This window comes from Lepisma saccharinum, chromosome 7 (genome assembly GCF_977018435.1).
Source record: "Lepisma saccharinum chromosome 7, izLepSacc3.1, whole genome shotgun sequence".
Lineage (NCBI taxonomy): Eukaryota > Metazoa > Arthropoda > Insecta > Zygentoma > Lepismatidae > Lepisma > Lepisma saccharinum.
This window is the reverse complement of record NC_139235.1, coordinates 8,462,024-8,487,818: the sequence shown is the minus strand read 5'-3', so window position 1 is coordinate 8,487,818 and position 25,795 is coordinate 8,462,024. Positions and strand designations below refer to the sequence as shown.

Genomic DNA, 25,795 nt, shown 5'->3' with positions numbered 1-25,795 from the left:
TTCACTTCCACTTCTGGATTTGGTTCTTTGATTCCACTCACAAAAAAGATTCAGTTTAGAAACTTGTTTCTTTCATTCTTATGATTCTCAGTCTTGTGCAAAATTATAGTTTCTTCGAATTTCTGTAATAAATTTTCACTTTTATAATAGTAGATATTAGAAAGAATATCAAAGTAAAACTTGCAGTCCAGATATCTGATTGATAACTAAAGTACATTGACAATAATTATCAGAAAGGTTGGTGAAGATGGTATTATCATCTATTATTTTATAGATCTTAGTCTTCTTAGCATTTCGTATAGAATTCCTATATGCAACAAAAATTTCTCCAGATGCTGTGTACTTATAAATGTAAGCAAAAAAAGGAGCATTTTCTACGACACAGAAAAAGAAAAATTGTGTATGGTTTATGAAGATTATGTAGTTTATGAACTTTTTCAGTTGATTTTAGATTGTGGAGATGTGTTATGGTGAAATAATGTACCTCTGTTACCTTGGCCTCAAGGCAAGATGCAAGTGATTGTATCATCCAATACATTTGATGCCGATTGTAATTTTACATTTTACTCTTCAAATTTTCACATGGTCTTGTGTGTGAAGAATGAAAGAAAGAAAAAAAAGACACTTGTGCAAGTTAATATTCATAATAATTAATGGAGTTTATATTTCATTCAAAACACAAGGTTCAAAAGCAAAAATCATGATGATAAACATGTCTGGAAAAATTTCATTTTTTGGACTGGAAATGTCAGGGAATTTCATAATCAAAATAGCGTTGCAACTATGTAAATGAGAATTGTGTTGCAGGCATGGAATGACGAAATTATAATCTTGAATCATCTTGCACTTTATCTTCAGTTTGAGTACAGGTTGTTATTCACATGCACAATGTTTTTACAGGCTCCAAGTGCCTCACCTTCATCACTACATGTGGAATTAGGAAGTGAAGGAAATCTAGGTTCTGTCACATCACGTCCATCCCCACCGCAAGACCCAGCCCCTGACTTCGTGAGTTGCTCAGTGAAGACTGAACCACAGGATCTTGATTCCAGTTTTCCTACTCAGGAAGAGACAATCACGGTGACAGTCGGTGACACTTCGGAGCCATTGACGGCCCTTAAAACTAAACTAGTCGAGGAACAAGCCAATGGTGCTGTCCCTGATACTCTTGCTGGTATCTCTTCCCAGGACTACTTGGAGACTGATGCTGGGACGTTTGCACTTCAACAGCAGGAAAGTGAATGCTTGGGTGTAAGTGCTGATGGTGCACAGTTTGGTGTTGGTGCATTCGATGAGAGTAACGATGGTACTGTTGAAATTGAACCTGAAGAAGTGATAAAGACTGAACTGAAGATCGAAAATGAGGGTCCGGACACTGAGGGAGAAAGGTAAGTGTGTGAATTTCTTTGACATAAGTGAAACTTAGTCCAACAATAATTCAAACATGTTTTCCTAATCTCCACATGCAAATTAAGAGATAGGCCATTCTACATAGAATCAATACTATTTTAAACATATATTGCCTTGCTATCACTTCTTTGATGAAATTTGGTAATCTTATTGACACCATAGAATAATAATAATTACCCATGGCGCAACAGCCTGTGAGGGCCAGGGCTTACCTACCGACTGCCAGCCTCACTCCATCATCCAACCAGTTATGGGATGACATGTGGACCAGTGGTGTGCGGTGCTAAATCAGGCAGGGGAACAGGTGACCTTTACTTGCCCCCACCCCTCCCATACCTGTCATAATATAATACAGTAGACCCAAGTAAAATTCAACCCTTGTTGAAATGAACCAAATAAACATAGGATACATATGTTACAAATTGTCAGAAGTGACATACATGAAGCACGTTAACATTATAACAATACCAATGTCAACTCTTTCGCTGCAGTCGTCGCATTTATGCACAGCACGCCAGGTGCCTTGCTCTGCGGAAGTCACATTATTGCGAGTTCATACTTCCACTCGCTGCGGGTGTCGCATTTCCGCAGTACGTCGCTTTTAGTAGCCTTCAGACATCTGTTGATACTATTTGGAACTATTTGAACTTGTAGTTTTGTTTATATCCGTATGATGTCGCTAATTACGCCTCCGTTTAGAATACAAGCGTTGAGTGCTCTGACATGCCAGTTTCAAATGCATGTTCGAATGTAAACATGTTCATCAAGTCGTCAACACTTGTCTGATAATGATGTTACTCAACTGTTGAATCAGAAGGTGAATTAAATTGTGACGATAATAGCGACAGTTTTTATGAGACTTCAAGTGGTGACAGTGATTGTGTAGTGTCTGATGAAGAATTTGTACCACCGTCCGTAACATCATGGAGCAGAGTGCAAAGCAGCATTGATCTAGGTGCGGGCAGTTCGACACAGGCAAGTGCTAAGTTACTTGGTGACAGTACAGTATTTAGCACACAATTTTCTTGTTTTATCAAATATTTCCCCCACTCAGTATTTGAACACACAGCAGAACAAACTGAAGTTTTCGCCACCCAGTATCTTGATACTACTTATGAATTTCCATGCCGCTCCACCACTCTGCTTCATCCCGTGTTTTGAGAAATACCATACCATCAGGGACTACAGAATGGTTTGCCAGTGCAAGGAATGACTTTTGTAATTTCTCTATAACATATTTTGTAATGTAATTTTTTGAAATTATTCTATCTAAAAAAATTTTTTTCAAAATATCATACCACCAGGGACTACAGAATGGTTTTCCAGTGCAAGGAATGAATTTTGTAAGTTCTCTCTCATATATAACGCAATGTAATTGTGAAAACTATTTGTTTATAAAAAAAAATATTTTTTCAAATTTAATTACGCAGCCAAGGGATATTGTGTGCCAGAGAATTCCGCAGCGAAAGAGTTAAAGCAAATATGATATAATGTAAAGAAATCATTAAAAACAAAATTGTTGATGCGCAACAAAGAAAAAATAATAAAAGCAATTTATGAGTGATCAGAGAAAAAAAAAATGTTTGTTGAAACCTGTTTCATATCTCTATTTGTAGATTAAGTTGACATTTTTTTTCCTTTTTTCTGTAGAGTTGAGCATTTTGTGTAATTCAAACGTCCTCAATGCAATAATGGCAATCAGATGGCTGAGTTTTTTCATGGCATCCTCTAGATTTGTAGAAATTGTGACAAACCCCGAACTGTTCCAAACTCCCTTCTCTGGAACAAACAAGGACAATAATAATTTGCCACTGGAAGAGTATCCAATTAATCATTTTACAGAGTTCTAGTAACTTGTTTGAAAATGCCCTGTGTACAATTTAGTTTTAGTTTTTAATTCAGTTAGGATAGGTGTTGGTTTGCTGTCTTTTCTGTAAGTTCAATGAACTAAAAGCTTTCGTCTTCAGCTGGTCTATCATACAACATTCGCAACCCTACGCTCGCAACGTTCGCTTTCTTGTCCTACCACTGCGTGCGTCTTGGGGCTGGTGGAACAGGTGTACGCGAGCTGTTCCCTCGAAAGCATTTGGCCAAGGCATTTAGCAGACGCTTAGACTGTAGCAGATTTTTTCCAGTTTGTTATGACTGGCAGACGCAATTTTGCAATGAGATTAGGAAACTATAGACTTACTACACTCAAAACCATCATTACGACGCAATTAAACTTGAGCACATACCAAAATCTCAAAGGAAAACAAATTCGCTGTCTCTCGGAGGGAACAGCTGGAGAGTTCAGCTTCCTTGACACCATGAGGATCGTTTACCTTCGCGCGTGGTCGGAAATACTAGGTGTCAGACAGCAGAGGGTGGGACGACGAGGGTAGGTGAAGTAAACACGTCCAGTCACTGTGAAAGTTTTTCTTCGGCGTGTTGATTTTGGAAGAAAGAAGTGTTCTTATTATGTAATTATAGATAATTTAAATAGCTAAAAAGAGCGATAAGTAGAAGGGAACAGCCTGTTCCCTCTGTTCCATGGAGGGACCGCCACTGATGTGGACAGCACCCAGTCTTTGTTGTACGTTCCCATGACTGGGTTACGCTACTCATTCGTGGCTCCCTAATTTTCTCACGGTGGTGTATGGTCACTGGTCCAATACACTGGCCGAAATCTCAGAAGAAAAGATGTTATGCTTCTCCCCCCCCCCCAAGGAGACTCGAACCAGGGTGCATCCTGTAACCCAAGCCCAAAACCCAATATTTTAGACTGTGGGGCTTAACCCATTATTGCCCAAAGTTGATTTTTCATCAGATTTTAATCTTATTCAGTAATTTGTGTTTGTTTGTATATACATCGACCCAACAACTGATATTTGATCCCGAGTTGCCAATCATTGTCTATACATAATGCGTACCTTTAAAGGGATGCTGGGCACTCACCTTAGATAACTGTCAATTTTTTCTAGAAAGTCTGTATTTCTTTTTCCATCAATTTTTTGATTCTTTCCTAGACTTGGAACATCACAATAATTGTTTTACAAACAACATGGACTGCTGTTTCTACTTTATACATGTATAAAAACTTTTCATAAAATATATTTGAACAGAATATCATATCAATATACGTATTTTTGTTACACTTGAAAGCAGATTCACAATGTAGCAAAAAGTGAAAACTTTTTGTACTGCGTCACATACATACATTATATATAAAAAAAATATTTTAAGAGTACTCTCGGCATTTTTTCCAATACCATTTTTTCAAAAACAAAACATGTGCAGTATTTTTCATTGCTCTTTGCTACTCAGGATAGATATCGGCTAATGACACTCATCATTCTTATATAATGACATCAAGTTTTACTCCATTTCACAGATTATTGTTATTTCTTTGTGTTTTTTTAATAACTTGTGATGATACTTCTTGAAGCATTCAGCATGGAGTCCAATATCACATTTTCACATTTATAGTAAGATTTCTTCCCACACAGTTGACATCTTCTTTGAGTTGCACTTTTGACGATCCAGTGATTCAGTCCATCAAAGCGAACACTTTGTTGAGGTGTTGCAGATCTCCTGCCTTGTCCAGAGGGACAACCATACTGTTTCAGTAAAGTAATGGCCAGATCTCGGAGAAACTGGAACAAACATTCATTTGATCCAGTTACATTGTTCTTTAGATACCAGCAGTTAACCACAGCTACATAAAAAAATACACGAAAATGGCCACCACCTTTTCCTTTGACGGATTCTTGTTCTGTAAGCTGCAACTTGCTGATCCATTTGATCAACACCTTGCATGCCATTATTGTAGAGTTGGAAAGGGCTGGGGCAAGATATTTGAATGTGCTTATTTTCAGTATGTGACCACCTTGACACTGTGCTTTCCTCTACCTTTCCAATGTTAGCAGCTATATTAGCAACATTATTGTCCAGCCATCAGACAATGACCACCCTTCCACTAGACATGCATTCATAGCTTCCTCTGGTCTTTTCCTTGCTTTGTCAATGGACAACCTGCAGTCCGATTGTCACGTATTGTTCCCATGGCTTCGTATCCTTCCTCTTGAAGATGTGCCAATAGGTGGTACAAAGTGAAGTAATTATCGAAGTACAGGGTGGCTCAATAAGTCACTTAACATCCTCAGTACAAGGCCACTGCGGCATGGAATTTGAAATTGGCGATGACCAATCGTTATCTGGCCAAGGGGGAACCATATTGACGCCACCCACACGGTCGGCGGCCATCTTGATGTCCGCCATCTTGAATTCAACTTCAGAATTTTAAATGGGAAGGGGGTCGTGCGACATATCAAAATGGGCTAGAATTTCATGAGAAATGCAATGGTGAAGGTTTTTTCGACGTATCTTCAACCAGTAAAAAGTAATGACTGAATTTTTGTACCAATTTGCTCCTTTTCGAGGTGTTAGAAAAATGCCTTAAAATTTGTTTAGCGCTTCGGTAATGCATCGAGATCAAAGTGACGTCTATGGAGAGACGTTCGCATGCCATTGCACATTATTTTAATCGGATACATCCATGAAGAGCTGTGCATTATGAATGATTGTCGCGAACAATTTACAGTATGACGCTTCCATTGAATTAAAAGTCCTTCACAGTGACAAGGCTAATGTTTATGTTCATAAGGAAGTTTATAAACAGAATATGTGACCCTTGTCATCTGATAACTAACTTTGGACAAAAACTGGTTCATAACGTTCCCATAAGTGTTCTGGTGTTCTTCCCTATTGAAAAAACTCTGTAAAAAGTACCTTCTTCCATAAGCAAGGATGAAAACACCTGTTTATTTAACAAATCCAAGTAGCCCTAAGCATTTAAAGTTCCGTTGATTAAAAATTGACTAACCAATCGTGTTCCACAGAGCACGACACACCATTAACTTACCAACACTAACCATTCAGCTTTGATCTGTCGAAAATGGGTTATCAGATAAAAATAATCGAATATTCTGTTTATGAACTTCCTTATGAACATAAACATTAGCCTTGTCACTGTGAAGGACTTTTAATTCAATGGAAGCGTCACACTGTAAATTGTTCGCGACAACCATTCATAATGCCCAGCTCTTCATGGATGTATCCGATTAAAATAATGTGCAATGGCATGCGAACGTCTCTCCATAGACGTCACTTTGATCTCGATGCATTACCGAAGCGCTAAACAAATTTTAAGGCATTTTTCTAACACCTCGAAAAGGAGCAAATTGGTACAAGAATTCAGTCATAACGTTTTACTGGTTAAAGATACGTCGAAAAAACCTTCACCATTGCATTTCTCGTGAAATTCTAGCCCATTTTGATATGTCGCACGACCCCCTTCCCATTTAAAATTCTGAAGTTGAATTCAAGATGGCGGACATCAAGATGGCCGCCGACCATGTGGGTAGCGTCAATGTGGTTCCCCCTTGGCCTGATAACGATTGGTCATCACCATTTCCATGTTGCGCGCTGCAGTGGCCTTGTACTGGGGGTGTTAAGTGACTTATTGAGCCACCCTGTATAATATATGTCCATTATAACCTGGTACCGAAGCTTGGTCCACCAACTCTAAGACAACATCACCTCCCAGTCCAAATTCCAGAGATTCATCTTCAGATTTCCTCATGTAAACATCAATTGCATACATGACGAACACAAAGCCTAATTCTTGTATCCGAATTTTATTGGCTTTCCTCATATAAACTGCTTAGCATAATGACGACCATAGTATGGTATCATACTTTCGTCAATAAAAATATTCTTATCCATGGTATTGTTTCTCAGAAACCGTTCCTGCAGCATGGTAAGGAATGGGCGTAGCTTATAGAGATGATCATTTGAATCTAGCGTGCAATTATCAGCCAAATGAAAATTCTTGATTATATCGTCAAATCTGTTTCTCCTCATAGATTTTGACAGAAGTTTGTTACAGACAGCTGCTCATTTTTTTATGAGGAGTACAAATTAGTTTGTGAAATAATCAGGTCCATCATTTCACTGTCAAAAAGCAACTAGAAGTATCCAACAGAAGATTTTATATGACTTTCAGAAAACTTTGGTGTTGACAACTCTTGACATTTATTTCCGGCATTGGTTTCTTTTGAATTCATCCATTTGGGGGGTGAGGAAAAGTTTTCTTTTTTTTGATACGTTATGTGTAGTATCATTTCTTACACTATCAGTATCACATTCCTCAGGTTTCACACTGTCACAATATTCCTTACGAATCGGTCGCACTTCACATTTTGCAATAAGTGTTTGACGAGCAAAGTGGTTGGGATTTTCCTTGCACTCGTCATTCGAATCATCGGAATCTTCATCTGTCACTTCACCAGAATCTTCTGGGAGCTCCATGAAAATATCTAAACCATCATCACACTGTTCTTCTTCCTCCAGAATTTGCAGGATTTCTGCTACTGAGCTACAAAGTAAAGAAAAATATTCACAGAATTAGGTACATCTATTATGTAGATATGCGCATGCGCAAAACATGTAGCTACTACTAAACGTCTTGTTAAGTAAGCCTCTTTAAATTATTGTTCTTTTTCTGTCATAATTTTAATCAGAATTGAATTTATGGCTATGTTCTGACCTCACTTTTATTCCTCTCCAAAAAGAGAAAATAAAGGTTTTTTACTGGGTCAATGCCCAGCGTCCCTTTAAAGGGACACCTAAATTGTTGTTGTATTGACACTGTTAAAAACTTGTTCACTTTCATGATTTTAGTTAACAGATGATCCATTTTACTGTCCTTTGACGTAAAAAATATTTTAGAAAAATCATTAAAACTATTAAATATTCATAAATTACTTACCCATATCACTCCATAGCTCCCATATTGCAGAATTCTAGACTTCAACTGCATGTAAAACAGAAACTGGAATGAAATAACAAAAGCGAACAATGGACTAAAGAAACCATTGTTCTGACAATGCAATCATACAAAAAAAAAAAAAAACAATCAACATAACAATCGGTGTAGAAATTTTCAGTTTTATTCTAACGTCCTTTTAAAGGGACGCTGGGCACTAATGGGTTAATCATAGGTTAATCCGTTAATTAGTTTTGGCCAAAAATGGACAAACTAAATTTATTAAAACCACTTTTAAACTCATCTAATTGAATAAGAGATCCAGGAAGTGTGCAACACAATAGGGATGGCCAAACGGATCCGGATCCGAAAAATCTGGATCCATTCGGATCCGGATCCAAAATGGGATATCACAATCCCATTATAATATTACCAAACCTTAAAAGGTATTATGATCTTCGATTACAAAGAAATTTTCCATTAGTTAGTCCTACAAGAATTTTTTTCAAGTGTTGTTCCTAAAATACTTTGCTACGCATCGGCTAACACACTCGTGCACAAAAATAATCTTACTTTTTTAACATAAAATGTCAGAGGTGATTTTGTAAATGCCATTGAAACGAATATGTATTCATTCGAATGTATTGGAAATGAAAACATACATAAATGTGAGACATTTCATTCCAGGATGAAACCTTTAACACACATAAGAATATAGAAATGTTATACAAAAATTATACAATTGTTCTACAGTTACAGCTTTACAAATTAAAATAAAACATTATAATATATGCAGTGTTATATAATTACAAAGTGTAAGACTAACAAGGGAGGTTATCTACGTGTCCCCCTCCGATTTCCACGAAACTTGGCAGGCGTATAGTCGGGCCCAAAGGAAGAAATACATGTTTTTTGTTTCAGCAAAAATACTGTTTTAGGGTTAAAACCCCCTCAAATGTCAAGATGAGGACAAATTGAAGTAAGGATCTGACCCCTGTGTCCCCCTCCGATTTTCATGATACTTGGCAGGTGTGTGTATAGACGGGCCCAAAGGAAGAAATACGTGTTTTTTTTAGTTTCGGCTAAAAAACTGTTTTAGGGGGCAACCCCCCCCCCCCCCCCCCCAAATGTCAATATGAGGACAAATTTAAGTGGGCATTTGACCTATGTTCCCCCTCCGATTTCCATGAAACTTGGCAGGTGTATAGTGGAGCCCAAAGGAAGCAATACGTGTTTTTTTGTTTCAGCTAAAAAACGGTTTTACAGGGCAAAACCCACTCAATTGTCAAGATGAGGACAAATTGAAGTGGGGATCTGAGCCCTGTGTCCCCCTCCGATTTCCATGAAACTTGCCAGGTGTATGTATAAACAGGCCCAAATGAAGAAATACATGTTTCTTTTGTTTCGGCTAAAAATCTGTTCTAGGGGGCAACATCCCCTCAAATGTCAAGATGAGGACAAATTGAAGTGGGGATCTGACCAATGTGTTCCCCTCCGATTTTCATGAAACGTGGCAGATGTATAGAGGGGCCCAATGGAAGAAATATGTGTTTTTTTGTTTCAGCTAAAAACTGTTTTAGGGGGCAAAATCCCCTCAAATGTCAAGATGAGGACAAATTGAAGTAAGGATCTGACCCCTGTGTCCCTCTCCGATTTTCATGAAACTTCGCAGGAAGAAATACGTTGTTTTTTTTTGTTTCGGCTAAGAAACTGTTTTAGGGGGCAAAACCCACCTCAAATGTCAAGATGACGTGGGGATCATCTGACCCCTATGTCCCCCTCCCAATTCCCATTAAATTTGACGGGTGTATAGAGAGGCCCTATGCCCCCTGTTTCTTCCTATGCCATATTTACGTGGTTTCGGGGTCAGATCCCCACTTCAATTTCTCCTCATCTTGACATTTGAGGAGGGGGGGCTCTATACATCTGCCAAGTTTCATGGAAATTGGAGGGGGAGACTTAGACCTCCCTTGTAAGTGTATTAATTAATTAATTACAAATCGCGCACGCGCGCACACACACCATATATATATGTGTATGTATATTATATACGTATATATGTGTATTAGCAGGTAACAATATGGTATAAGCACATTCTTACTTTCCAAAGAAGCGCATGTGGGATGGCAAAACGAATCCGGATCCGAAAATTCTGGATCCGGATCTGAAAATTCTGGATCCGGATCCGAAAGTTCGGGATCTGGCCATCCCTACAACACAATAGTATTTGTAATAAAAATCTTCTCAAAATCATCCCTTACTGGTGTGCCATCACTGGAATACAACTGTGTTAAATTTAGTGGACAGTGTAACCCATGGGGTTGATACATGGTGGGAAAACATAGTGTTTCGAATCCCACTTTAAACTGTAGGTCCAGTCCAAATTAGCCTTTCTGTGCATAAAGTGGACTTAAAGAGAAGTCAGCTGGCCTTTGTGGTGGACTGGTTAGCACATTGTGCTACGATGCTGGGAGTTCCAAGTTCAATTTCCAGCCTGAGCATGGGTGTTCTTTGTGAGTGTCCCTTCATAAATTTCATCATATTTCTTTGTGATTAGCTAGAAGTGGCAGGAAAGTAAAGTAAAATAAAGCAAATCAAATAAAACAGACAGACAGACAGTGTAACTGAAAATGAGTGATCATAGTTTCCAGAAAGATTTATCTCATTCCAAGATTCATATGAGAATAATTATAACAGGAAAATCTATCTTGAGATGGAATTCAGAAAGTTATAATCACCAAAGTACATTAAAGTCACAAAATCTTGCTCCCATGTTACAGGGGTGGAGCTATGCAAATTCATGGTGGCAAAATTGCTTTGTTTTTATGTAATATTGTTACTTCCTCTGTTTATTTTGTACTTGGTTGTACTGAGAACACATGGTGTTATTGTTACGCATGTCAGGAAGACCAAGGGGTTTAGCAGGTTTACCAACTTTGTGTGGCAGCAGTTAATGTCATTTCTTCAAAACTCCACATGATATTTTAGTTCTGTCTTTTTTGTTCATTTGCATACATATGAGAGTATGATATACTCGAATCACAAAATAGTGTATTTATTATTACTATTGTTAACAAATGCATGTTAACAAACTCAATTTGAAAGTGTCGACCCCCCTCCCTCTGAAACATGTGATAGAACTCTTCAACCACTGCTTTTTGATATATTTTACTTTTACATGTAATAATGAAAACATATAAAGAACCTTGTTCACAACACAGAACAATTAGGGGTCCAGTGGTAGACATTCAATTTCCTGAAAATTAGGGTTTTCTCAAATTTTCCATTTTTCTTAAAATGCAGGACAGGGATTACATTGTCATGCTTCCATGCAAATTTCATCTAACCAGCGTTCATAGGGTCAATACTAGCAGCTATTTTCTGTACATTTTTTCCATATAATGGCAACCTGCCTTCTGTGTACATTGTTGTTATTTAATCCCTCCAACAAGTATCTGCCTATTTTTAATGTAACTTTGCATGCTTGTGGTAATATACCATTGTTACATACTATTTTTTTCATTCACTTTGGTCTATGCTGATGGCCATAGGGTAGTGCCAAATACCATTTTTTGTGTAAAAATTTTTATGTTCTTCTTCTTCCTTCAACCTTCGTTATCAGGAGGCAAATATATAAATTCTGAATAAAAAATAAAATAAAACTAATGTCATCTCTTTACAAAGATTAGTTCTTGCTGAGTCATTCCATGCAAAATCAACACAGCCTCCAACCTGACCATCTCCGATTTTCATGAAATTTGGGGAGTTGAAACCATGCATGGAACTTAGTAATGAAAATTTTTAGTCTCGTGTGTCTTGTAATTGTTAAATTATTCAAGGTCAAAGTTAGCAGAAATTGCCCTTTTTGAGCCTGCTTAGCTATACTCAATGTGCTGTAACTCCGCCACTATTTTGCCTAGGAAGCTCAAATAAAACTTATTGTACAGGGAATTGAACAAGCTTTCCAGTGATATATAACAAGCCCACCTTTCGATAAAAATATAATTTTGTCACGTGACCTTGAATATCTCAAAACATGTCATCACCAAAAATCATGAAAAAATATATTTGGTCCCTTATGCCATACTCTAAAACATATCAAAAAATCATTCTGGGACTGCAATGGGATCAGAATATACAAAATAATATGTTTAACTATGTGACTGATAAAAGCCTCATTACATGAACTATGACGAGTCAAAAGTCCTTTAACATCCCCTACAAAATGTAAAGGAGTTATCCTGTCATGAAAGAAATAGGTTAAGGCACAGGGAGATCTCTAGCTGTGTGTGTCAAGCGCAGGTCCGGCATATTGTTGACCGCCATATTGAATTCAACGCAAACATTTCAAAGGAAAGTGGGTGATGTGAAATATCAAATCAGGCTAGAATTTCACGAGAAATGAAGCAACGAAGGTTTTCCCAACTTATTTTTTGGCAGCAAAACGTTATACCCATATCTTTCACTTACGATATATGCACATTAAAGTGTTGTCAATATTCCTGTGAGCACACTCGTTGACGTCTCTCACACTCACATAGAACATTTGGCAATGTATCAGGTGCAACAACATCGCAAGCAGCAACTATGCCTTCTCTCAGATGGTCAATATCAGGGACTTTTAGTGCATGCACCATTCTCTTCAAATGTTTCTGAAGGTAAAAGTCCTCCTAAGATGTTAGATCTGGGGAATGTGCAGGCCTTTTAATAGATCCCATCTGCCCATCAATCTACCTAGAAATTTACCATGAAGAATGTTCACATAGTGTGGTCACACACTGTCCTGTTTCAAAACTCTGGAAAAGTGCCATACCCCGTAAGCAAGGATGAAAAATCTGTTCACTTAACATAACACATCCAAGAAGCCCTCACCATTTAAGTTTGCGTTGTTGAATATGGACCAACCATTCCCGTTCTCCATACACTATACCACATCATTAGCTTACCAGCAATATCCATTCGGCTGGGATCTGTCTACTGTAGATTATCAAATCACAGGTATTGCATATAATTTTTATTAACCTGACCAGGAACATAAAAATTAGCATCATCACTGAAGAATTTTTCATTCCAAAGGAAGTGTCACATAATTGTTTGAGATACTTTTCCCAATATTCTCCACTATTCAAGTATTTGGTGAATGTTGCTGATTAAAATCATATGCAATGGTGCGTATACTTCTTTCTGTCCCAAGATGTCAGCGTGATCTCGCCGAGTTCCTGACACGTTAGGAGCATTCTTAATACTTCGTTTTTAACACCTCGAAAAGGAGAAAATGATTACAAGCATGCAGTAATAATTTTTTGCTGGTTAAATATACTTTGGAAAAACCTTCGCCGCTTCATTTCTCGTGGAATTCTAACTTGATTTGATGTTTCACATCACCCACTTTCCTTTGAAATGTTTGCGTTGAATTCAATATGGCGGTCAACAATATGCCGGACCTGCGCTTGACACACACAGCTAGAGATCTCCCTGTGCCTAACCTATTTCTTTCATGACAGGATAACTCCTTTACATTTTGTAGGGGGTGTTAAAGGACTTTTGACTCGTCATAGTTCATGTAATGAGGCTTTTATCAGTCACATAGTTAAACATATTATTTTGTATATTCTGATCCCATTGCAGTCTCAGAATGATTTTTTGATATGTTTTAGAGTATGGCATAAGGGACCAAATATATTTTTTCACGATTTTTGGTGATGACATGTTTTGAGATATTCCAGGTCACGTGACAAAATTATATTTTTATCGAAAGGTGGGCTTGTTATATATCACTGGAAAGCTTGTTCAATTCCCTGTACAATAAGTTTTATTTGAGCTTCCTAGGCGAAATTGTGGCGGAGTTACAGCACATTTAGTATAGCTAAGCGGACTCAAAAAGGGCAATTTCTGCTAACTTTGACCTTGAATAATATAACAATTACAAGACACACGAGACTAAAAATTTTCATAGTTACTAAGTTCCATGCATAGTTTCAACTCCCCAAATTTCATGAAAATCGGAGATGGTCAGGTTGGAAATTGCACATATCTGTGTTGATTTGGCATGGAATGACTGCTACTTTTTTTTTCACACCAAGTTTAAAAAGTGTGAACCTGGAAATTCTCCTCCATGGGGCTAACACATAGGAGAGGTTTTTCTCTGCTAATCCAACTTACCTTTTACCTGTTTTAAACTTTTACTATTCTTGCTTTGGAAGCCACATGATGTGACGAGAGCTTGAGTAACCAAAAGAGTAAGTTGGCATTGCACATTAACCCCCTGAATCCCAACCTGTAGATAAAGAGCAGAATACCATGACCATGATACTTCAATAACAGTCTCGTAAATGTTTCGCACATTAAAGAAATGGATAACATGATCGTCACTTAGTATTTATTTCTTTTTAATGCTGACCTCTGCTGAGGATTGGTTATAAAAGCATGCTACGATGACAAGGGCCCCAGGTTCGAATCCCCACCTGGGCAGTGGTGGCGATTAGGGGGGAGGGCAGTTGCCCCCCACTTTTGCCACTTTTTTCCGCCGCACTATGCTAAATCTTATATACAAAGGAAATATACTGTCTTTCTCCCCCCCAGTTTTGCCACCTTGCCCCACCAGTTTTCGAACCCAATCACCGCCACTGTGCCTGCGCATGGATGTTCTTTGTGAGCGTCCCTTCGTCAATATCATCATATCATCGCTCCTCTCCATCTTGGTAATTGGCCAAAAATGGCAGAAAAGACAAGTAAAATAAACTAAATCTATCAATCAATTATTTCTTTTTAACTCTATTATTCATATAATTCTTCTTTTTTTTAGAAAAAAAAAACACGTGACGAATTCTCACATGCATCACTGAAAGGATCGTTCACGTATGTCCAATCTCCGACAGACTTTGCCTCGTCTTCCACATCGGATATATCTGAATCCTCTTCTTCCGGAACATAATTCGACGAACTACTATCCTCAGAATGGTTACCTACTTTCAGCAACAGATGGCGTAACGAGCATGCTTTGTTCATTGCTTGTGATAGTCACGTGCTCAAATGACGTCACAGCAACACGTAAACTTTGGTCCTTCCCGACCAGAGGCATTCGTACATTTTCTTGGCCATTACCATGCAAGAATATTTCCCTTTCGGCCAGTAGTACCAGCTACGTACAGGCTGTACATAGTGGTAGGAGAGCATGTAGGCTCGACTACGTGGGTCGTATGTAGTGGTATTCAAGAGGTTAAGGAGAGATTTCAGGTTTGAAGAATGTACCTATGATGGTGCTCAATAGGAGCACACTTTTCTGTTTACTTTGTAGGCCATCAGTGTATCTTTTGAAGAGGTAACAAAACCTTTCTATGTTGCATTCGGTTTAGGGCTGAGTTGTGCTGACACCAGTGGTTGGAAAGTGTTGGTTAGAATTAGATACTTTGCAGAAGCCAATACAGCAACTCGGGCCAGTCCCATACACTGGCTGAAATCTCAGGAGACTTGAACCAGGGTGCATCCTGTAGCCTAAGCCAAAACCCTGATGCCTTAGACTACATGGCTACGGTGCAGGACTTCTGCACAATAAATAATGTATTTTGGGCCATAACATGGTAAATTCTTTTGCTGAGAAAGAGAAACTGCAAATCAACCATCCTGGTTCAGTTTCTAGTTTGAACCCCCACAGGACAACAACTGCTATTATAGCATTGGGTGGTAGGCAGAAGCTTGAGGTGAATATAGGGCAAAATACATGCAAATGGATACTGTTGAATCTTATATCCAAGAAAGCAGACATGTGCAGTTTGTGCTCTCACAGTCTGGTAATCACTGTCACCCAGTGAAACCTTGGTTAATTTTCCTCCTCAAGTGGTAGTGAAGCAAGAGGGGAAGCAGCAGTGATGAGTGCATCCTTGAAAGAAGAATGATGCAGGCTGCAATCCTTATGAGAAAATTAAAGATGCACGAGGCACAGCTGGTAAATGTTGCTTGGGTCCCAAACTTCGTGTGGGGTGTTTTTAAGTTCATTGGCAACTGGGGGAGATGACTTGCTTTACGCTCAACAAAACAATTTTTTTTCAAATTTTGGAGCAGGCTAGAGCATGGCCCAATATAATACGACAAACACGCAATAAAATGCAGCAGGAAATGTATATATATATCTAAGGTGTTTGGGAAAAGGTGCATAAGTCACAAACTGCACTTTTCTGTTACTTTCATGTAAGCCACACAAAATTATTATAAGCATAAATTTATATTGAGCATGTGTAAAAATTCAAAACAGTGTTGATCTAACATTTATATCATGTCTGCGATGTTTTCTACTAAAAGAATAACTATAACAAACTGTCTTCTATAAAATTGCATTTTTTGACTTGAGTGCATTTTCCCAAACAGCCTACACATATACATGTTGAAGATTCATTTTAATCTCATTCTACTTCCAGGTACTCGGAAAAAGATGGAAATGGAAGACAACACAAGCTTCTTGGTAACAATTCACATCTTGCAGGAAATTTATCACCTCCAAACAAAACCGTGCTTGGCAGTGGCTCAACAGAAACTAAAATTTCGGTGGATGACTCTGTGATAAAAGATGATGAACCAAACTTTAAATTAGACCGTATACGAGGAAAGATTTTGAAGTCTTCAGCATATAAAAAGTTCTACTCTTCCACTGGATGCAAGAGAACATTTGGTAGCAGAGATCAGTCTGCAATCCATGTGAGAGTTCGTACAGGAGAGAAGCAATTTTCATGTTCAACGTGCAACAAGAGATTTAGAAGGAAAGATGATCTTAAGAGACATTCACTAATTCACACTGGAGAGAAATTATTTCTTTGTTCTATGTGTGGGAAAGCATTTTCAACCAAGAATAATCTTGAAAAGCATTCAAAAATTCACACTGGGGAGAAGAGATATATTTGTTTAATATGCAACAAAGCATTCACTTGGAAGTGTGATCTTCGAGTCCACTCTGTAACACACACGGGAGAGAATGGATTTGAATGTACAATATGCAATAAAGTATTTACAAGGAAGTACAATCTTGAAAAGCATTCACGAATCCACAATCTTGAGAATTCATTTGAATGTTCAATATGCAACAGACCATTTGTATGGAAGAAAGAACTTAAAACACATTTAAGAATTCACACTGGGGAAAAGATATTTGAGTGTTCAACATGCGACAAATTATTTACAAGGAATAGTTGTCTTAAAAAGCATTTGAGAATTCACACTGGCGAAAAGATATGTGTATGTCCAATATGCAACAAAGGATTTACAAGAACAGACCATCTCAAGAAACACTCAAGAATTCACTCTGGATAGGTTTTTATGTGTTCAACATGCAACTAGGCTATTTAAATTTAAATGAAAGTATCATCTATTATGTGCTCAAAATTCCAATATTCAAGAATTCCTACTGAAAATAGTGTTTGTATGTCAAGGATGCAGCAAAACATTTGCAGAAACAAATTGTAATTATTTAATGCATTCAAGAATTTCTCTTTCAAAAAGATCTATCATCATTCGCAAATCACCATTAAAAATACATCTCACTGGTGTACGATAAAAAGTCAGTGTAGAGTAAGGTATATAATATGCAAGTCCTCTTCCGTGGCTGTGCGGTCTAAGGTGCTGTGCTTTGGGCTCTGACTGCGGGATGGCATGGGTTCAGTCTCGGGGTTGTCGGCCTGTGTGTAGGACCAGTGGCAACCCACCATCACATCATGAGGAAATTGAGGAGTTACGAGTGAGTAGTGTAACTCGGTCTCGGAAATCTCCTATAACGGCTGGGGGTTTGATGTGCTGACCCCACGTTAACCCATTACCGGTTGAAGATCTCCACACCTCTAGGTAGGATTGGGGGAGAGAGACTGGCAGTCAGGAGATCTGCCTAGGCCCTTCAAGGGCTGTCGAGCCACGGGTTATTATTTTTTTTTTTTGTTATAGCCTTATAGCCTTATATGGAAAATATTTTATTAACCAAAAATATTGTATACAGTCTGTGTCTTCACCTTTTATACACATGTTATGTCCAATTACAAATCAGCAAAACAAAATCTGATCTACAACAGATTAGCAGGTTATCAATTTTCTCATTGTAGCATACATCTATCACTAACATTTAGTGGTGTAGAAGTTTCTATGTCTGTAGTAAGGCATCATAAGATGTTATTCAAAATTATAGTCAGGCTGTCACATTTTCACACTGGAAAAGAAAACATTTGACTTACAGAATCAATAGTATTATTTATGCTGAACAACTTAACTATGATCTGTTTTGTGTCATGTATTTTTATTTTTGTTATTTTACATTGGTTTTCTGTCACATTTGGCTAATCATGGAGATGATTATGAAGTTGATGAGTGGGCACTCACAAAGAACACTTACGCCCAGGCTGGGACTCAAAACCTGAGAACTTCACTTGCGACCACTTAACTAGCTCAACCACAATTGTTCCATGTAAAATTTTCTACTAATAATTAATTTCTGCCCTGGTAATATCCAACATGTGTAACTTTTTATATTATAAAAGTTATATTCTTTAGACCATAGACTGGACATTGATTATGTAATTCATGTTTTTGAAACATGAACTTTTTGGAGTAAATTACTTATCTCTGCATAACTGCCAAACAGATATCTTTAGATACAATTGATTATGTAACTCACTCAATTTTATTGAAATAAATCAAAGAGCGTAAAATCAGGTGAAAAGGATAAATCAACTTGGTCCAACTCAGCACCAATATTTAAATTAAGGCTCAGAATGTTGTTACTGTGGTAACGGATACAGTTGGAGCATGTTCAAATAACTCACCTGTCACTGTTCTTTTCACAAACATCAAGGTTCTTTAATTTCAGAACATGTGAAGTAAAATATATCAGCCAATCAAAATTTCAAAATGTTAAGGTTGGCACATACATTTAAATTTGGTGTTGATTTCTATGTTTTGATTGGTAGAGTTTATGCCACAGAATTGTGATTTTGTTTCATCAATAAAATCACTGACATATTTATTTATTTGTAATTTATGTTTATAAAAGTTATATTTATTAAAATAAATCTCTTTAAATCTGTCTGGTCAAGTACTTTAATTATGCATGTGATTATATTGTTTGTTCACATTCTCCATGAAATGTTTGCACTGTCACACTCCCAGGTTTGCGTACTTGTGAATGTTATCAGAAGTAAATGAATGCATTTCACTGACTCACTCCTACCTATCAACTTACTATTTGTGGACAATTTGTGGCATGCTGAGCAGTGGTTTATCCACACACCTCAACACCCTCCAATTGAAATTACCTCAATACCCTGTACATTTTTTCTCAAAGGACCTTTTTATGGTCACTTTACCTACTTTACACCAGAGCAAATAAACTCTCCCTTCCTGTGTCACATGCATATGCAGTGACAAGAAGAACACAGCCTCATGTTAGCTGGTGGTCTAATGTAGCATTGTTGTGTTGTCACCATGTTTTTGAAACAAGTTGGATCAAGATTGAATGTGCCAGAGGTCGTACAGCATGGCGGTGTCATGAAGAGGCTTGCGGGGAATCGGCATTGCTTTACAGAACTCTTCCAGAGATTCTGCACCCAGTAGACTTTGAAATGTTGTTTTAGGCTAATTGTTGACTGGACCTACAGTTTAAAGTGTATCTATTGTGTATCTCTTGTCAATAAATAGTTCCAGTCCACACATATAGACCCCCTTAACCAGTTGCTTGAGCCCTCGTCTTGAGACATGACCATTATGGTGAGGGAAAGGGAGTTGTAGATAAATTCTTTGAGTTAATACTCCCTACCATTGGTCTCCCCCCTCCCCTCTCCACAAACCCTGTGTACGCCAGTGAGACACACCTGTTCTCAAGGATTCTTGCTACTTTTGTTTGAATTTTTGTTTTGAACAATAAACATTGAAAGATTGCAAGTAGTAGTAACATCTTTTGTATAAAACATGCAATACCTACTGTGAATTATATAGAATATCGCATAAAATATCACTTTTGAAGTAAATGTTTGCGAATTCAAAGAAATGTGTTCACAGGTTCATCTCTAATTAATATTTCTTCTGCATGTCAAATATCAATAGAGAAACCGTAGTATATGCAATGCAATGATGCTGCTGTTGTCTTAACGAAAAGTGGTTTGTTCATGTGACTGAATCAATTATTGTTTCATTTACAGAACCGTAGACAGTGAAAATAGAATTTGTTGCCTACTGTATTGTGAAGTTGGGATCCGAACCACTATGTGCCCCCACCAGGTATCAAGCCCGGAACCCCTTGATTACAAGGCGACGACGGTACCACTGCCATCGGGGAGGGCCCCTTTCAAAACAATGTAACTATTACCAAAAGGAAAACCTTCGACTCATTTTCGGAACCGTCTACAGAGAGAAGTTTTAGAAGAATAAAGAAGAGAAGATATGAAGCGAAGTCGAAATTTCCACTACAAGCTATAAGAATCTGCAGTGAAGGCACAACTTGTGGCTACACTTCTTAAAATGAAGCGCCACTCAGCATTGCCAGGTCAGATTTTTAAAAATCGGGAGATCGTTCCCTGAAGAAACAGATCTGCTTAAAAAATCGGAAGAACTAATAATAGTGGATTAACAACGTTCTGGGACGGAGAAAAGCTTTCCACTATCTTTATTGATCGTTAATTATTAATTTTAAATATCAAAAGATAAATTTATTACTGTTATTTTAATACAAATTGTATTATGAATTTCCACTTCAAGGGGTACGATAACCTCACCCCTTTAATTCCCCTAAGATAAAGGTACAGTTTCCACCTACCAAAACCACAAAAGATAAATGTATCCTCTCTGTGTTAAAACTGAGGGCGGGTGGGTGCTAGGATTACCACCATCCCTAATCGCCAGCACTGCCCCTACACATTGCAGAAAGCAGTGACATTACTGAAAAAAAATCCGACCTCGATTTTCTGCAGGGTTGGCAAAATTTGTGGTTTTTTTTAAAAAGAACAAAACAAACTGTTTTTTTTTGTTTAAAACATGTTTTTTTGTTTTAAACATAGTTTTAAACATGAGTTAAAAAAACATGTTTTAAACAAAACAAATTCAACCTTTTCCCAGTAAATTATACTTAAAGTCGTTAAAGAGAAAAAATACTCATTTTTATGAGTACAATGGAGACAAGGACAGTTTATTACCTTTGGAGATAAGGTATATATAAGGTATAAGGAGATACTGCAGGGTAGGGGTGTGCGGGACAGAATTTTTTGGGTCGGGACGGGAAATTCTTTAAATCCCGACATTCGGGACGGGGAAAATTCTCAATTTCCCGAAAAAGTCGGAAAATTGTCGGGACGGGATGTGTTCGAAATTTCCCAAAGCTCTTGAAATCTCGAATTCTACCCGTAATTTCCATCTTAAGTGCTTGTTTTTGCACTTCTGGTACAAAACCACAATGCAGAGAACCTCTAGAATTGACGACGATTTAAAATGACCATTCGGAATTTCCAGACTGCTTGGGATCCCAAAAAGTCGGGAAGTCATTTCCGGAAGTCGGGATCGGGACGGAAATTTTCTTTCCCGATCCCGGTCCCGACTTTTTCGGGATCCCGCACACCTCTACTGCAGGCATAGACGCAGACTCCATGGAGCTTGGGGGGCTCGAGCCCTTCAATATTAACAATGTGGGGGCAGATCCTCCCAAATAATTTTGCTCAAGAGGTAAAAAAGGTAAAGTGTTCCCCTGTGCATAGCACGACGCCATGAAGGCGTATAGGGGGTGTGGGAGTAACGCCCCACACTTTCTTGATCCGGTCGTGTGTGGGGGTGATGTGATCAGCATCACGCCCCTGACCGCCTTTACCCCACAGGGTTTCCCCCAGGTACCCATGTTATTCGACGCTGGGTGGGCGCCGGGGCCGCTTTCACCGTTAGAAAAGTTCCCGGATTTGAACCGGCCGGGGATCGAACCCGGGACCTTGAGCATGGTAGTCAGACGCGTTACCGACTGAGCCACCATCTAATGTATTATTTTGCTTCTCTTGTAAAGTTTACTCTGAATTGTGCCACATGAACTTAACTTTTAATACACATTTAAAATTTTCTAGACCATCAACTTTGGGGGCTGAAACCGCTAGACCATCAACTTTGGGGAGGCTATGACCAGAGACAGCAAAACGCATGATTTATTACTAGTATATACTAAGTATGTAATTATGAGTATTGTTAAAATTTTTACTAAAAATGGGTTTCAAAAGACGATGTGAGTAGAGCAATCAACCCGGTTCACCAACCGAAAATGGGGCTCGGTGGGGCTCGCAGTGTTGCCAACTCCTCACTCGAAAAAATCACCAAGTTTTTTTTGGGTATAACCTAACCTAAAGCAAGGAGCTGGCAACACTGCTTGAGGCTTGCTTTAATGGTTTGCTCTCGTAAGGCATAAGCCTTATTTTCTTGCAGTGTGGCCAACTCCTCACTCGAAAAAATCACCAAGGTTTTTTTTTGGTCTAACCTAACCTAAAGCAAGGAGCTGGCAACACTGCTTGAGGCTTGCCCTGCAGTGTTGCCAACATCTTACTCGAAAAAATCACCAAGGTTTTTTATTTGGTCTAACCTAACCTAAAGCAAGAAGCTGGCAATACTGCTTGAGGTTTGTCTTGCAGTATTGCCAACATCTTACTCGAAAAGTCACCAAGGTTTTTATTTTGGTCTAACCTAACCTAAAGCAAGGAGCTGGCAATTTTGCTTGAGGCTTTACAGTGCATAAAGCAATTTGCCAACCTACTGGTACTTTTGCCATAGCCTTTTACAAAAAAAAAGAGAGAGAGGGGGAAGAGTTAAACAACCGACAGTGTTGCCAACACCTACCTACAGCTCTTTTTTACTTGGCAAGGGCTTAGCTAATTTATATACTGGCGTAACATCCATACACTGGGCAAGGAGAGCCGGCAACAAATATATACTGCCGTAAAAGAGAGAGATGGATGGATGGATGGCAACACAGTATGTGTGTGCGTGTGTGTGTATAATATGTAGCATTATTAACTAGAGTGTGTTGGCAGCCCACCTACAACTAAAAAAAATAGAGATACTAATATTGCTGTAAGATAAAGAGAGAGACCTAGAGCTGGCAACAGTGGTGAGCGAATACGCATTATTTCCAAGTCCCGGGCGCCAATGTATATCGTGACCTTTGTAAACCTCTCTCGCAGAAACGATGTGCTGCACATGCATACGTGCGCGCGTACTTCTCTTTATTTCTGTATTGTGACGCAAACAAACAAATAAATATTTGTTGTTTTTTTAGGATTCCTGGCCCCTATAACCTCGCCAGGGTGCGTGGTGCCCAACCAAAAAGTAAAAGATTCTAACGGCTGCGGTTGTAGATTACCGCACCTCTGTAGGGTTTCACGTGTTTTTTTTTTCCCCCCAAACTTCCATGAAACCCTACAGAGGACCTCCGTAATGCATGCAACGTGTACTAACGACTCTAGTGTTATTTGATGTTGTAATATTTTGGATATAGAGTTTTATTGTGTGATAGATAAAAATAATTATGTTTATTATAATATTTTTTTGATGAAGATGGAGAATGTATGTGTGTGTTACAAATAAAGTTGCATGCTTATTTTTTTTAGTGTGTTTGTATGTGTATGTGTTTTTGATGTTCGACAGCATCTGAAACGATAAAAAAAAGAATTTTATTGTTAATTTTCTCATGTAAAAACAACAACAACAAAATTTTTGTGCAAAAATTTCTGATTGTCTCGTGCTATAGTGCAAAAACTGATGAGAAAAAAGATATTGTAACTGATAACTGATGAAATTGATATTGTAACTGATCTTGAACTAGTGAAATTTTCGTATTGTGCCATTGAAACTGATTGTGCTAGTACAAAAATTCCTTATTGTGCAAGAAAAAATGTTAAAAAACTTGTTAAAACTGCTCTGTGACCCTCTCGTTCTTCACGTCGTGGACGAAGGACTTCTCGGCGACCAGGATCACACTGCATACGGTGTCCTCGGGCAACGGACTGTTGAACTCGCAGACGACCTTGATGTTGGTGCGATCGTTGACCACCACCTGCTTCCTCTTCGTGGTATTGATGACGGACATGGGTCTGTGGGTTATGAATTCGCTGGGCGTGTAGTACATGTCCACGTTTCCCTCGGTCACACGTTTGAAAGAGGTGTAAGCTTCGTAAAGTTTTAGGTAATCGTCTTTGGTCATGTCGAGGTTGTAATTCTCGCGCGGGAACACTTCGTTTCTTCCATTCTTCAGATAAACATTCTTGATTTTGCAGTTGTCGAATTTGCTGGAATTTTTTTCCTGATTCTTATCGCGCCCGGTCTGAAAGAGCACCACGACGAAATCTGGCATGTCGAACTGTATGTTGTTGAACTGCGTTGTCACGTCGAATTCCATGTGACTTCCCGACGCCACCTTCTGCACGCACTGGTAACCGTGAAAGTGAATCGGCACCTGCGGACTCTTCAAGATCTCCGCTTTGTACTTGAGGGCGTAGTTCGTTTCGTATTCCACGATCGGCATTCTCAACTCCATGCTCCGGATGACGCACTTGGCTGCTTCGGGTAATGTGTTGGCTATCGGCGTGCCGTCGGCGTTCAAGTTGGTGTATCGCATCAGCGCGTCGTTGTCGTTGGCTGCTCTTCGAAAAGTGACGCGCAATCCTCCCTTCCACATGATCTCTTTGTAGTCCGAGAAGAATCCCGGCAGCAGACGCATGGGAAAGAGCACCGTGTGACTTGTCGTCGATATTTTCGTCCCTGCTTCGAATCCTCCTGCTTGATAGTACGCTGCGTCTGTTTTGGATAATTTCAATGTTCCCACTGCCGTTGACGTGATGCCTGGATAGTCTATTCTGTCTATGACGGTGTTGTGTTTCCTCACCTCCACCTGCGAGAACAGGTGAGGCACGAAGTTGTCCACGAGTATCAAATTTACATTGGGCGGAAACGCGTCTCCGCTTTCCTTCTTCACCACGTCGAATTGAAGGTAGAGGTCCGCTCTGTGAGGATGAACGAACCCGTCGCCTACGTCCACATCGTATTCGATCTCCCTGTTCGCTTCGTTGAGATTGGCGAATGTGCGACGGTTGGGAGGAAAAGATTGCAATTCGTAACTTTCGATTTGCTCCATTTTCACTATGCGTGTTATTTATTATACGTTGATCTCCACGATGGCAGTGGTTGTTGCACCTGCGAAATCCACCACGTCTCCTTTCTCGTTCGTCACCACCAACTCTATGTCGTCTATGCGGTTGCGGCATACTGGAAAATAGATCGGCGAAGAGGGTGTGTAGATGATCGGTTCCATGAATTCGGAACTGGGTTTGAACGTGGCTATGATTCCTGTCTGCTTGTGACTTCCCAGCAACTCCCCGTCCGAAGATTTAGTGATCATTCCTTCTGCCACGTTGCAGTGAACGTTTAGAGTCTCTATGGCTAGAAATTTAGGAATGTTGGTTGCCGTGTGTTTGATGCCAGCTTCGAGTTTGGTGTCGTTCTCGAAACCTAAAAGTTCTCCCATGGTGCCCAGGTCCACGGTCTCCGTTGCCGATAGGATTTCCACTCTGTGCGTGACCGAATTTTGAGAAA

General features: G+C 38.9%; 1 protein-coding gene across 5 annotated transcripts in view; it reads left to right on the top strand.

Annotated features, from left to right (window-relative positions):
• LOC145989711 (uncharacterized) overlaps positions 1-25,795 on the top strand; it is an 84,843-nt gene that overhangs the window by 11,066 nt on the left and 47,982 nt on the right. Inside the window, exons 3-4 of one of the 5 annotated variants that reach the window (XM_083124957.1) lie at positions 901-1,388; positions 16,633-19,242. The exons of 2 other annotated variants lie outside the window; for them this stretch is intronic. In XM_083124957.1, the coding sequence (XP_082981083.1) occupies positions 901-1,388; positions 16,633-17,518 (1,374 nt within the window). In that variant the 3' untranslated portion in view covers positions 17,519-19,242. Of the gene's footprint in view, positions 1-900; positions 1,389-16,632; positions 19,243-25,795 lie in introns of those variants that run through there. 2 more of the 5 variants (XM_083124961.1, XM_083124960.1) reach the window with 2 other exon arrangements.